Source organism: Leptosomus discolor, chromosome 1 (genome assembly GCF_034619465.1).
Source record: "Leptosomus discolor isolate bLepDis1 chromosome 1, bLepDis1.hap2, whole genome shotgun sequence".
In the NCBI taxonomy this organism is placed as follows: domain Eukaryota; kingdom Metazoa; phylum Chordata; class Aves; order Leptosomiformes; family Leptosomidae; genus Leptosomus; species Leptosomus discolor.
The window spans coordinates 208,863,556-208,876,618 of record NC_141391.1 but is presented as its reverse complement, the minus strand read 5'-3'; the positions used below and the strand labels follow the sequence as shown (position 1 = coordinate 208,876,618).

Below are 13,063 nucleotides of genomic sequence, written 5' to 3'. Positions count from 1 at the left end.
GTTTTACTTTAAGAGTTGTCATCTAGGAATACTTGGGCCTAGAAGAAAAAGTTTGTATTTGGTTATGTTAATATTTTGCTCTGAGAAAAGGTCAAAAAACAAAAGTATCTTTTAAGTGATCCCAACTTAACTTTGATATATTTGTTTGCTTGAAAAGAATGCTAGCCAAAAAGTATGCATGTACCACTTGAGCTAAAACTGGTTTTGAGGTCTATGGGACATTATCATTTATTTAAATAAGGAAAGAAGAGAATTTCTATTCTTGTTTTAGCATGATTAACTGGGCTGTATTAAAACATATATTTTAGCAATTAATTTGTCAAATACTTGTGTAGCTAACATGAGGTTAGACTGGAAGAGGGGAGGAGTGATGGTCTGTGAAATTGTTCAGTTGATTTTCACTGGAAGATATTGGTTTATCAGTGTGATGTGCAGCAGTATAAAACCCTGCAACCAAGACAGGAGTGAGTTGATATGTAGTAGTAGATTTTCAATGAAGGAGAAGAGTAGAAACCTTGCCAGGATTTTTCATACCTCAACCTCAGGTTGTCTCTAAATCTAGAATTAGTCAGCACCTTTAAACACCTGGTAAAAATTTGTAACATGGATTCAAAGGACGTGCAAAAGACTATTGAAGAGGAAAAGAGAGGATCCTCTTAATGTTAAAAGTGCAAAAGATGTCACAATCATGATGAATGTTCTTGGGCTGAGATCTTTGCCAGTCACACTCGTCAGTGTTGTTTCATCGCTTTCCTTAGGTGAGGTGACCTGTCTGCTCACACTTGATACTTGTCTCATGTTTAGTTCAGCAACACTTCAGGGTAAAAATCAGGTTTAATTTCTATATCTGTACAATATCTTTTGTGGAACAACATCCATCCAAGGCTGGAACTTCCATTTTCTACCCCCAGGATCTCACATATAAAATCAGTGATACCTTCCTCGGTATATATATAACCAGCAAGTTAGTTACATATACTAACATTTTATACCTATGCCAAACAGAAGGAACAGGCTTCATATCCAAACTTCTGAACACCTGGACCTATAAATACCAATCCTGATCACTAGCAATATGAGACAAATCATTTGCCCTGCACTGACACATTTTCCAAGATTCACTATGGTGTTGAAAGGATAAAAGCATCACATTTTGTGTTACACATCACCGTAGTAAAAATCCAGACAGTCTGAGATATTTTTCCAATGGAATTCTTAAAGGGGGATTTATGACTAATGTAACACATTGAGATTGTGAAGATTTTTTGGAACATTATTCAGACACTGGCAAATTCTGTTGTTTAAGCAAATCTGTATTGTTTAAAAAATAAAGCTCTCTATGAGTTTTGAGTAATCTTAACTTCTACTAATGCTACAACTTATACTTACTTTTCATTTCACTTGCCAATATTTTACACTATATCATGACTATACATTTCACAAGGTAGTATCCACCCTTTATATGGTGAAGCTTAGGGCAAAACTACGCTCAGCTCTGAATCAGCAGAGGTTTCTGAACCCACCCCAGCTGCCAAACTATAAAATTTTCAGAACCGTTATTGAGATTTATGGTACCATTCAATTCAAATATTATCTCTTAAAAGAAACAAAATTCACACTTTGAGGGAGAGAGACCAACAAGCAAAATTCTTGCTTTTGCTATAATCCTTTATAAATGCCAGAAAATGTTATTTGAATGGATCAGTCATGTTTATTTTGATTAGGATGTAGGAAGCCGTGTCACTGAAACCTCCCTTCAGATTAGCCACGAACTGGAAACAATTTATTTCCCTCTTCTCATGCGGTTTAAACCCTGCTGTGTTATTTTCTAACATAAGGGTGCCACCTAGTGACAATAACTTTCTGCTTCTTAAATTGGGCCTAAGAAATTTCTAATCTAAGTCCACAAGGATATGAAATACGTTACTCTTAATACTTGGTCAGTTAAGTGGAATTGTGCCCTTGCATAATGAAATGGTAAAATTATTGCTGGTATTTCACTAAAGTCAAATATATCCAATGTCACAACTTTAGACTGGCCAGATAGAGATAGCCTGGCTTTTTGAAAATATGTATAAGCAGTTGTACCCAACTACATATAGATCTTCAAAAATTACTGCCAATCAGATATTATTTCTCATATTTCCCGGTTTGCGTAATTTGTGAATGCAACCTAATCCCTTTAAAAATGGGACACATTTTCAGCTCCAGTAGGCTGAGAGGAAGACCCCCTCAGCCTAATAAAACTTTTTGCTTGTTTATAGAAGACACTTCTAAGGTAGCAGGTATTACTTCCAGCCCTCCAGTGTTTTCGGCCTGTTCCTGGTTAATTAATCTTTTATTCATTCGTGTTTTGTGCAGAGCCAAATCTGATTACTATGCTTAGGAAACCCTTTTTGAGGTCCAGTCTGTGGATTCAGATATGGTTTAGGCTTGAGCTGTATCCATGCAGTGTAGCCCAAATCAGTGGTTTGGTGCAGCAGTCACCGCCCTTTTCCTTAGCACTGCATCCTCCGAGACCTGCTGCTGCATTTTCATCCCATTTTCTGGCTCTTGTTTTTTTCTGGATAACCCAACATGTCCCTTCCAGTTTCAGGACCAAGCTATTTGTTGCTCCTCATTAACAAGACCAGGGCACATCTGAAAGTGCTCAGAAGCGAACCACTGGTCAGAGTCTTTTCACTGGTGAAAATTTAGGTGCTGACAAAGAGTAGGCACCTCTAGGGCCAGGCACTAACTGAATGACAATGAGATCTTGAACTTAGGTGCCTGCTGTGGCAGATGTCATTGTGGCAAATGTGATTAGAGGTTAATTGAATGTCTTCATGGGTTTTGTGTGAATCTATCCCAAAGTCACTAAGTCAGTTCTCAAAACGAGGCTAAGCCTGTGAATGAAATTTTAAATTGTTTTTCTCATGCTGTTCTAACTGTAAAGGTTGCAGTGCTGGTAGGAACAATGTCCTAGTAGGAACAATGTCCATACACTCTTCAGACTATATGCAACTTACTGACTCGCCTTCTTACCTGAATTTGAGCAAATACTAATGAGCCGTGTTTATAATGCAGTTCCTATCATATGTAATGAAATTGATAAGTAGAGCATTACCAAATAGTTCTGTTTTGATTTTGTTTTTTCAATGTATATTCTGCAGGTGGTGAACTTTTTACTGGTCTCTACAGTGACTACTGGGGAAGAGATGCTGCTCTATTTCGCACCATGAATCGCATGGCTCACCTCCGAACTGAACCTGATAGTGAGCGCCTATTGAAAGGTATGTTGAAAGGAGGAGAAGGAAGAACCAGAGGTGTTTCAGATGACTAGACAATTTCTGTTTAACCAGAAATTGAAAAGATACTGTTCATACATATGTATATCCATTTGGAGATGAAATTGTTTAAACTATGCTTGTTCCATGAAATTTTTCATGAACTCCCTGTCAGGATGAACAAATTGAAATCTTTACTTCGATTACATATTGGATTTAACAAGAGAATATTTTAAAGCCTTCATTTTTCACTTTTAAAATAGCTTTTAATTTATACTCTGAATATTCTATTCTACGTCATGATATGTCAGATATAATTAAGATAATATTTTAAAATTCTCTATTTAATTAATGGGAATTTCTAATTAGAATACAACACTTTTTCTAGATGAGATCATTTTTACACAACTTAATCTTTGACAAGTTGTGCGGTAAAGAGATGTCATGCAATAACACAAAATAATAAATATATGATTAACATACAGTTAAATGAAATAAAAAGTTAAAGCAGGTAGTTTTAAAGAAGAAAATTTAAATATTCCACAAGAAAAATATTGAGAAAAAATAACGTTCTGGGAAATTTAGAAATTGATTCACATTCTTCAGTGTAAAAATGTAACTAAATTTCAGTGTTGACATTTATGTGAAATGGAAAGTCAGAATCTTGACTTGTTTTGCTCCCAAAGTATTGCAATATTTCATAATAACACTGAAATTATTATTGCTAATGTTTGGCAAGGAGAGTCAATAATTGCCTTTTATGGTGATTCTTATGGTGAAATCATCTTTTCAATGAAAAAACACAGAAGTTTTTTCTCTCAAATTTCAAGACAGTTTTTTCCTGAATCACAAGAGAGAAAATAGTTCTGCTGCATCATGCTTCCTACATGAATCTGAACTAAGACTTGAATTAAATACAATTAAACAAACAAACAAACAAAAAGTTTAAAACATTTTTGCATCTGCTTTAAGTCCAATAGACAGAGCCTCGCTGAACTGAACATTTAGACTGGCTATATATGGATATCAAGAATTAGATGGATGTTCACATTATGCAAGTGAATTTCTCTTCTCTCTGGAAAGTTTCATTATTTTAAATATAGAATTCTCTAAATTACGGCATCAAACGCTGCTTTTCATTTTGTCTGTCCTGAAATTTGAATTTGAAGAATGGGAATATTTCTACATGTATATTAAAAACACTTCAGAAAATTAGCAAGTGCTGTATCAATGTCTTAAAATGCAACGACTGCTTTCGTAAATAGGAAGTAAAAAAGTATTTACATTACCGACTGCTTCTTAAGAAATCATACTAATTGTATGAATGATATTCTCATTTAAAGAACTTGAAAAATTTGCTACAATTCAGTGAGATGAAATCATTCACAGCTCTGCTTGGTGTGGGATTAAAAGTTATACAGGCATGGACTGGTCTGAACACTTCAGTCAGCTTCAACTTTGCAGCAAAACATGAAGTCAGGAAAAATTTAGAAGGCTTTTATTTCGTTACAAAGATACACAATGCATCTTCTATCTATGAAGATATACATTCATCTAACGTCTATTAGCTGAACTACCAGTGCTTTGTCTTAATCTAAAAAGCTGTTTGTTCAAAGCTGACATTCCTACACCTGGTTTCTATGAGATCAAAGACTGTTATGTGACTATTAGTATCAGGTTTTAGCCTAATCCAAATTAAAATATACAGATCCTAGAGAACAGGACTGGAAAAAGGTCTTTTTCTTGCACACATACAAAGGAATATTGATTTATGAATTGGAGCTATAAAAATAGTTTGGCATGAATGTATTCTACATGTCCTATAGATACCCATCCACAAAAAAAAAAATTATTTTTTTCCCATTTCTATCACCCTACTCTCCTTACATAGCTCTGACTGATAGATCCCTGATCCTTTAATGTTATTCCTTTCTTTGTAGCCAGCTGATTTTAAGGATTGAAAAAAACCAAGAGAATGTTTTAATAAACTTGAATTCAATTCACTTTTGTTTTCTTTTAAAGAACCAAAATTTGTTGGCTCATACATGATTCCTGACAATGAAGACCATGATGATAACAAAGTATATTTCTTCTTTACTGAAAAAGCATTAGAGGCTGAGACAAGTACTCATGCCATATATACCAGAGTGGGACGTGTATGTGCGGTAAGACCCTTTTTCTCATTCCCCAGCTAAATGAAAAAAAAAAAAGCATGCTCCTTTCTTTGGTCTTTCTCCTCCAGGCAAATATGGCATTTGTTAATGTATGTGAGAGTACGCTCTAGGTGTGAATGAAAACCCTACATCTAGACAGCCTCAAGCACTACAAAATTTAAAAGCACTCCAAAATCTGGGCTTGAAGCCAAATTTTGAAGAGAGAGGAGGGCAAAGTTCAGAAATCTTGTTATTCGAGATTGTTAATCTTTGTGCTGATATGAGGTAACAGTAATAGCAGTTGCCCACAGGACTCCCTTACCATCTATATTCTCAATTCAGATCAAGACTCCACGCCTTTAGTATTGGCTGTAGGTCCAGGGCCTCTGGCAGCTCTCACAGCTGACATAAATTGATGTCCCCTCACGTTCCTGGAGACAGGACCAGCCCAGCCACCAGTCCTCTCTGATGTTCCCCCTTGCCTTCCTATTGTGTCAGCAAGGAGCAGACTTAACTCATCTGCATCTGTGCGGGGTGGATGGCTATTTTATGAGGCAGTTGGATAGGACAAGAGACAACGGGCACAGATTGAAACAAGTGAAATTCCATCCGAATGTAAGAAAACATTTTTTTACTGCCAGGATGGTTGAACACTGACACAGGTTGCCCAGCGTCTCCATCCTTGGAGGTATTGAAAAACTGGCTGGACACAGGCCTGAGCAATTTGCTGAGCAACTTGCTCAAAGCAACTTACTTTGAGCATGGTGGTTGGACTAGACAATCTCCAAAGGTCCCTGCCAAATTAAGCTATTCTGTGATTCTGTAAATTTTGAAAAACTCTTTCTGATGCATGAAAAATAGGAGGGCTGCAATGTCAACCATCTACAGAGTGTTTTATAAATAGTAGCTAATTAATGTTTTCATTTTATCTCTCATTCTGCTGCTTCTCAACAGCAACTAAGGAAAATTGTGCAAATAGGAAACTAGAACAAAGGACTGGATTGTCCAGCAAATTATTATTGCAACCAAGCATAAGGTTTACCAAAAGGAGCAGAAAAGTCACAACGAAAGACCTTGCTTCCCTCCACTGCCCTGCATGATTATCCATTTCCCACTCAGGCCATACTCCTGGTGTGTTGATCTCTTCTCTTTTTAGCTCTCTGGCCACTCACACAGGAAGGAGATCTCAGGCAGTCGCTGGAGAGGGGAGCACTGTTAACATATGATCCCCCAGATCAAGCTGCCCATGTTTGGACCTCTCTGAACTATTGATGAAGTTTAGCTGCATTCCTTTCATATTGATTAAACTACGATAAGGCTGATGAGAGGAATACTCCCATTCCCATTGGGACTACATCTCCTTGATTAAAGGAAGGACTGAGAAGTTTATTTCTTAGCATCTGATTTTGTTTCTGAATAAATTTGCATCCCCCCTCCTAACTGTAGGGGATACATTCCTAAAACTATTGAGCAAAGAGCAAGAAACAAGTTAAAATCTTCTGTCACCTTAACATATAGCATATACACATATGCTCACCAGCATACTACCTATTAAAATTTCTTAAGGAGTACTCATGTATAATTTAAAACATATGAAGTATGCAAAGTACCAAACTGCAGCCTAAGACATTAATGTTCACAAAGCTAGCTGGCTTTCTGAATTCAAGTCTGTATCAAGATCTGAAGTAGAATTCTTTGTCTTGTGTTCTGGTAGATGTCTGAATAGATTATTTTAAGAGTTTCCTCTAGCCTGAATGTCTTATCTCTAGCCATGGGTTAAACCAAAATCCCACAGACCTTTCTTCTCCACTGGTCCAAAACTCCAAATCCTTTCTCTTCTGGACATTAACTTCACAGCCATATGCTATAATTCAAATTCGATTTAATGCATAAAAAATATAGCTAATTGATGTCTCCAGAACTGGCTTTTTTTTTTACCAGCTTTTACATTTTCATCTGAGCTGTAACAAGTTTTGCAACACAGAGGCATCTACTCTGTATATTTCTACTTTTCTGAGGAAAACAGATCTCTCTTTTCGTAATATCTCAATGTGAAGCTGAGGAAATCAATCAGTTTAAGTAGTTTAGAATGAAGTTGTGAGGGTGTTTTGCAAGCCTAATATAGAGCCTTCCACAGTTACACAGCCTACCCAAATATAAGGCCATAGGTTTGAGGGTGCTACCCAAAGGATCGCTAGGCAATACTAAGTGCCCGTTTTCTTGACAGCCCAACAGTTGCAATAGGGAGAAAAAGATGAGAAAGCCACAGAAAAACCAGAACTATTTAAAGCTGTTGAGAAATTGTTAGAACACCATGTAGATATTTGCCTCAGACTTGCCCCAGCTGTACCAACTCTATAGACAGATTCAAGGCTTCAGTTTCCAAATGTGTTGATCTAACCCTGCACTGAGCTCCTAAAGCAGTGCCAAAGTTTGCTAACATACTCAGTATAACCAGATTAAAAAAAAAAAAAAAAAAAAAGAGAGAAATAAAAAAGTTTTACAAGAGCTGTACAGTTAAAACTATCCATGGATGTAGTACAGGATTAAAAAATTCTTGTAAACCCACAGCTCTTAATGAGACCTGGACTTGATCAGTGCAAGCTTACTTGAAAACTGACTCCAGAGAAATAATACTAGTAACAGACATGTGGTTTGAAAATGCATGCTTTTGACATTAAAAGATACAATGAGTTGCTAATCCAGCAGAGATGTTTGTGCTTCTACACTTACTCATTCCAATTACAATCAGCACTTTTTATTTTCTATGCAGAATGATATGGGAGGCCAGCGAATGCTTGTGAACAAATGGAGCACTTTCCTCAAAACCAGGCTAGTTTGCTCTGTGCCCGGGAGAAATGGAATTGATACGCATTTTGATGAATTAGGTAAATATCCTAGCCTGCAACAAACTTAAAACCATTATACAAACCATGTACTTTCATGATAACACATCTTACTGTCAAATATTGTACTTGTATTCATTAGCAGGGAATGGTTGTTAGTGTTTTGTTTCCAAAGTATATGAAGTTCTATACATATAGAGCCGACTATCATCCATTATGCCTTTACTTATTGCATTGTTTTTAAAGTTTGCTTTTAAAATCTGCATAAAATTACATAGCATATATGAGTAAAACAGGCTAACACTTTTAACAAGCAATGAAGTTTCTTTTTGGGGGCTGAGGAAGGTAGTTTGCTACCAATAACTTTGTATTTAAATTTTACAGAGGATGTGTTTTTGCTGCAAACTCGTGATAACAAAAATCCAGTGATATTTGGTCTCTTCAACACCACAAGGTAAACAACTAGAAGAAATAATAGTAGCAATTGAGGAATGTTTGAACAGCCTGAAAAGAGAGAAGCTATGTGATAAATATCGCTTGGCAAATAATATAGTAAAGAGTTTATTCCCTGTTCTATTCATGGTAGGCTTCCTTGTTATTTTAAAAACTGCTCAGTGATTCTCAGGGGCTTGAAGCTTCATTCAATGATCCAGTCTATTTGGATCATAAATTAATTAAATGTTTCTCTGCTTGAAAATGTCCCAGTGTCAAAGTATGTGCACTCCTGCAGGCTTATAAGAGCAAGCTATCAGAGCCATGTGTCTTCAAGAGCCCCACTGTAATTCAAGTTTAAGTAGATACAGCTTAAATTCCTACTAACTTCTTAGTGGGGCCTAAAACACCAGCTGTGATGTTACTGGTGGCCTCCTTTCCCACTGTAGCCTAGTTCAAGTGCAAGCACGCAGTACCTGTTTCTTGGAGATCCATTAGTTTAGGATGTAAGTGGTAGAGAAGAGCAGCTGTGCTTTTGCCGCTGTTTCACTCTCCTGATTTACTTTTTTGGAATAAAACAAGATTCTCTAGGGATGCAGTCACCTAGCATTTCCCACTGGCTCTCTATGCCAGTAGAGAAAGGTGGGCACTTAACTAAAATTGTCTGGATCACGTTCTGGAGACTTCAGAAAGAATTTCTTTGTAGAGAGCACTGATGTTTCTTTAAAAAAAAAAATTAATTGCTTCTCTGAAACTAAGTGAATAAAATTTAAAAGGAAAAAAAGATACTTTTATGTGGATTGATCTACATAGTGATCTTGATGACCTAACTAGTAACACCAATCAGCATTCCCAACCAATATAAAAAGATTCCTGTTCATTTCAGTCAGCACTGGATGATACCCATCTTTCCAAAGTAACAACAACAGGAAAAATCTTAGAGAAGAAAAATGGTTAACTGTTTAAGTCACTAATCAAAGACATGTAAGGCCTGAGTTCAGTTTGTTGTGCTTCTTCTGTGTTTATACTTTAGAACCTGTGTTCACCATCTTCAAATTTTGGGATAATGACACAGAGCTTCCTCAGAGAAATGTTAAAAATATAAATACACTAAAGACTTTGTAAAGAACATTGAACACAGCAGTTATAAGAGAAGTATACAAGAAATAATAATTTTTTTTCTCTCCAAAAACTGTTGAAATGGGACTTATTTTAAATTATGCAATAATACCAGTATTATATGTACACAATGTGACACATTGCTTTAACAACGTCTTTAAATTTTACCCCATAGCAATATATTTAGAGGATATGCTATATGTGTTTACCACATGGCAAGCGTCCGAGCAGCTTTCAATGGACCATATGCTCATAAAGAAGGACCTGAATACCACTGGGCTCTATACGAAGGAAAAGTACCTTATCCTAGACCTGGTTCAGTAAGTACAATCTATTTTCCATTGCTTTGTTATGTAAATGGATTTGGGAAGAAAAAGCAGCATGCTGCTCATGTACAAATCTTCCTGACTTCACAGTCCGCGGTATATTTATTTGAATATATACATACTCTATTATTTCTGGAAAAGTGTGGAATGGCTCAGCAGTAAGTTTAATCAAGTACTAGAACCACGCATTTCCCAAAGGAAAATAGTGGAATTAAGTATACATGGTTTTTCAAAATTGTGTTTGGACTTGACTTTAACAACCTTGTGTTAAGGTCCTAAGATCCAAAAGTTAAGACCCCAGGCAACAGGGGCAGAAAGAGGCACCTCTAGAAGGTGGGTCAGATGCTGAATGCAGAAGCAGTAAGTGCCTTACCTGGGAAGGAACCTCACTTTGTGTTAAGCCTGGAATAACTGTTCTTCGAAATTTGGCTGCTGATATTTTTTGCACCTGAACCTTGATAACTTTAATCTAACTGCCACAGAAATAAATGAAAAATCAAATTTAAGTGCATTGAGTGAACCATGAGGGTTTTTTGTAATGGAACTTTCTTGAGAACAAATTGTCCCTACTGACTTGACTTAAGAAAGTAAAGCTAGGATAAACTTGAAACATGTACCTATATTTACATTTAAAAAAAATATATTTAAGATACATGCAATACTTCCAATATATATGAGATTATTATTCAGAAATTAAAAAAAAAAAAAAAAAGCTTATACAAGGCAATTCATTTTTCTTCTATTGCCTGATGAAACCAGTGAATTTAGGACGTGTTAAAGGGAAAAAAAAAAATTTAAAAAAAAAGAAAAATAAAAAGATTATCCACTATTTCAAGATCAGGTGGTTCTGGTTCCCTTTTTTAATCTCTTCCAAAAAGGATTAAATTTCAATATTTCTATAATTTAGATCAGTGCACAGGCTAGAAATGAGACGTAGATTTTAACAAAAGCAACTAATCAGAATAAACATGTTTGTAGATAAGGAGTAAATCCTCCCTCACCTGAAGTCTTTATCTCAAGACTGTTTCTTTCTAGAAGCGACGGTCTAGCATCCTCACAATTCATCGGTTCACTTTCAGACATCATAGAGTGAGATTTTATTACCCTCAAATCAGGTTTCTGCACTTATTAATGTCCTTGTTCTGTACTTTTTACAAAGAATATAGAAATAATAAAACAACATTGCAAAGGATCAAACTCAGCAAAATCACTCACGCTTTTTGCTAATTTTCATACAAGTTTCTTTACAAACTTTTTTTTTTTTTTTCCAGTGGACATTAAGCGAAGAAAAGAAACAAGATATGTTTTGAAAAAGCAATTAATCTGCAATTGTTGCAGTATACTGTGCAACTGTACAGGTGCTGTCATGTAAAGAGTTGCTCCTGCCTGGCACTTAGATTATTCATTTGGTAAATAGAAATTCTGAAGGAAATCACAAACTCATTATGTAGAGACAGATAATTAATTTCTACAAGGAATTCCTAATTTCTAATTTGATTTCTCAAAGGCATCACAAGTAATCTTCATCTCAAGCCCTTTTCTTATTTCACTCTCTTTTTAAATGTTTCTGAAGTTTCTGACCCTGTAATGTCTTAGCCTGGGACTTTACATCCCAGCTCAGGGGGTGAGAACAGTCCCACATCCACTGCCTGTTGGTGTGGCTTGAGGGTGCCCTTTGCATTGCAGGGGCCTGTCAGCACCTCACAGAAGGGGCACAACCAGGGCCTTCCCCCTCCTGCTGCAAATCAAGAGGAGCCCCACAGCAGGCAATGCCAGGCTATCCCAGAGAAGCATCACATCCAGGATTTCTTCTTCGCCCCATATCTTTTGGGAATTCAGTGACTTACCCATCCATGGCAATTGTCATCTGTTGCAAAGCTGCTTTTGTTTACACTCACTGAAGGTCTACCCCTTATCATGTCAGCATTGTGCAGATTTTTGATTCTCTGAGATGCAAAGACATTTCTAATAGCTGTTTGGCTAAACCCCTCCACAGTTTTCACACTTCACCTCTTTATCTTCTTGTAGGCTAGGAGCTCACTCTTTTGAGCCTAACAGTGGAGTAAACAATTGCTAGAGCACTACTTTCAGTTTTGTTTTCCTTTGCTAAGTGAATCAATATTCTCTTTTATACTAAAAGCAATCATTTGCAGAAATAAACATTGCATACAATTCATTTATCACTGAATCACAGGAATGAGAGCTGAAAAGGCTTATTAGCTTATCTAGTCCACACCAGTACAGCCTTTCTCCCTGTAGTATGAGTTTGAATGCATGTCCTCTCTCATTTTAAATTAATGTTTTCCTCAGCTTCTCTTGGGGTTAGAGACGTGGGTAAAAAATGCAGAAGTGGATGCTCCAAAAAAGAGATTACCTAGGATTTAAACACTATGAATATGATTTAACTATCTTGGACAATAAGCAACCACTTAGCAGCACTGACATCAATACTACTTTTGTTTTGATTTTTTTGATGCAGACCAAAGTCATTGGTGTTGAGTCAGGATAGAAAACAGATAAGTAAATTATCATATTTTGAGCTAAATTGTTGAATTCAAGGGCATTATTGGTTTCCTATTTGACATTTTGTGTAGCAAATTTACAGTTTTGGCAGTTTTACCAAATAATGAGACAGTACTATGCATGGATTGCAGAATGGCTGTATATTTTACAAAAATTACATGATCCAAGTTCTTTAAGCAGTATCCATTTTTTTTTCCAGGCAGTAGAACACCTCACATGTTATTTGGACTAGCGTGAAACACAGAAATTAATTCAGTATTAATGGCTACAGTCATTACATTGATATTTCCTAGCACTGAAGATTAAATGGTCATTTTTTGGCAAGAAAGAGAGAACTTTGAGACAACACTTCAGCAAAGTTGACAATGATTTACAGAAAGGCTGCCCTAAGTTCCACT

The 13,063-nt window shown here is 36.2% G+C and overlaps 1 protein-coding gene across 1 annotated transcript in view; it reads left to right on the top strand.

Moving 5' to 3' along the window:
* SEMA3E (semaphorin 3E) overlaps positions 1-13,063 on the top strand; it is a 145,478-nt gene that overhangs the window by 110,455 nt on the left and 21,960 nt on the right. Inside the window, exons 6-10 of the mRNA XM_009961326.2 lie at positions 3,153-3,272; positions 5,289-5,431; positions 8,193-8,307; positions 8,650-8,719; positions 9,992-10,136. Of these exons, the coding sequence (XP_009959628.1) occupies positions 3,153-3,272; positions 5,289-5,431; positions 8,193-8,307; positions 8,650-8,719; positions 9,992-10,136 (593 nt within the window). The remainder of the gene's footprint in view (positions 1-3,152; positions 3,273-5,288; positions 5,432-8,192; positions 8,308-8,649; positions 8,720-9,991; positions 10,137-13,063) is intronic.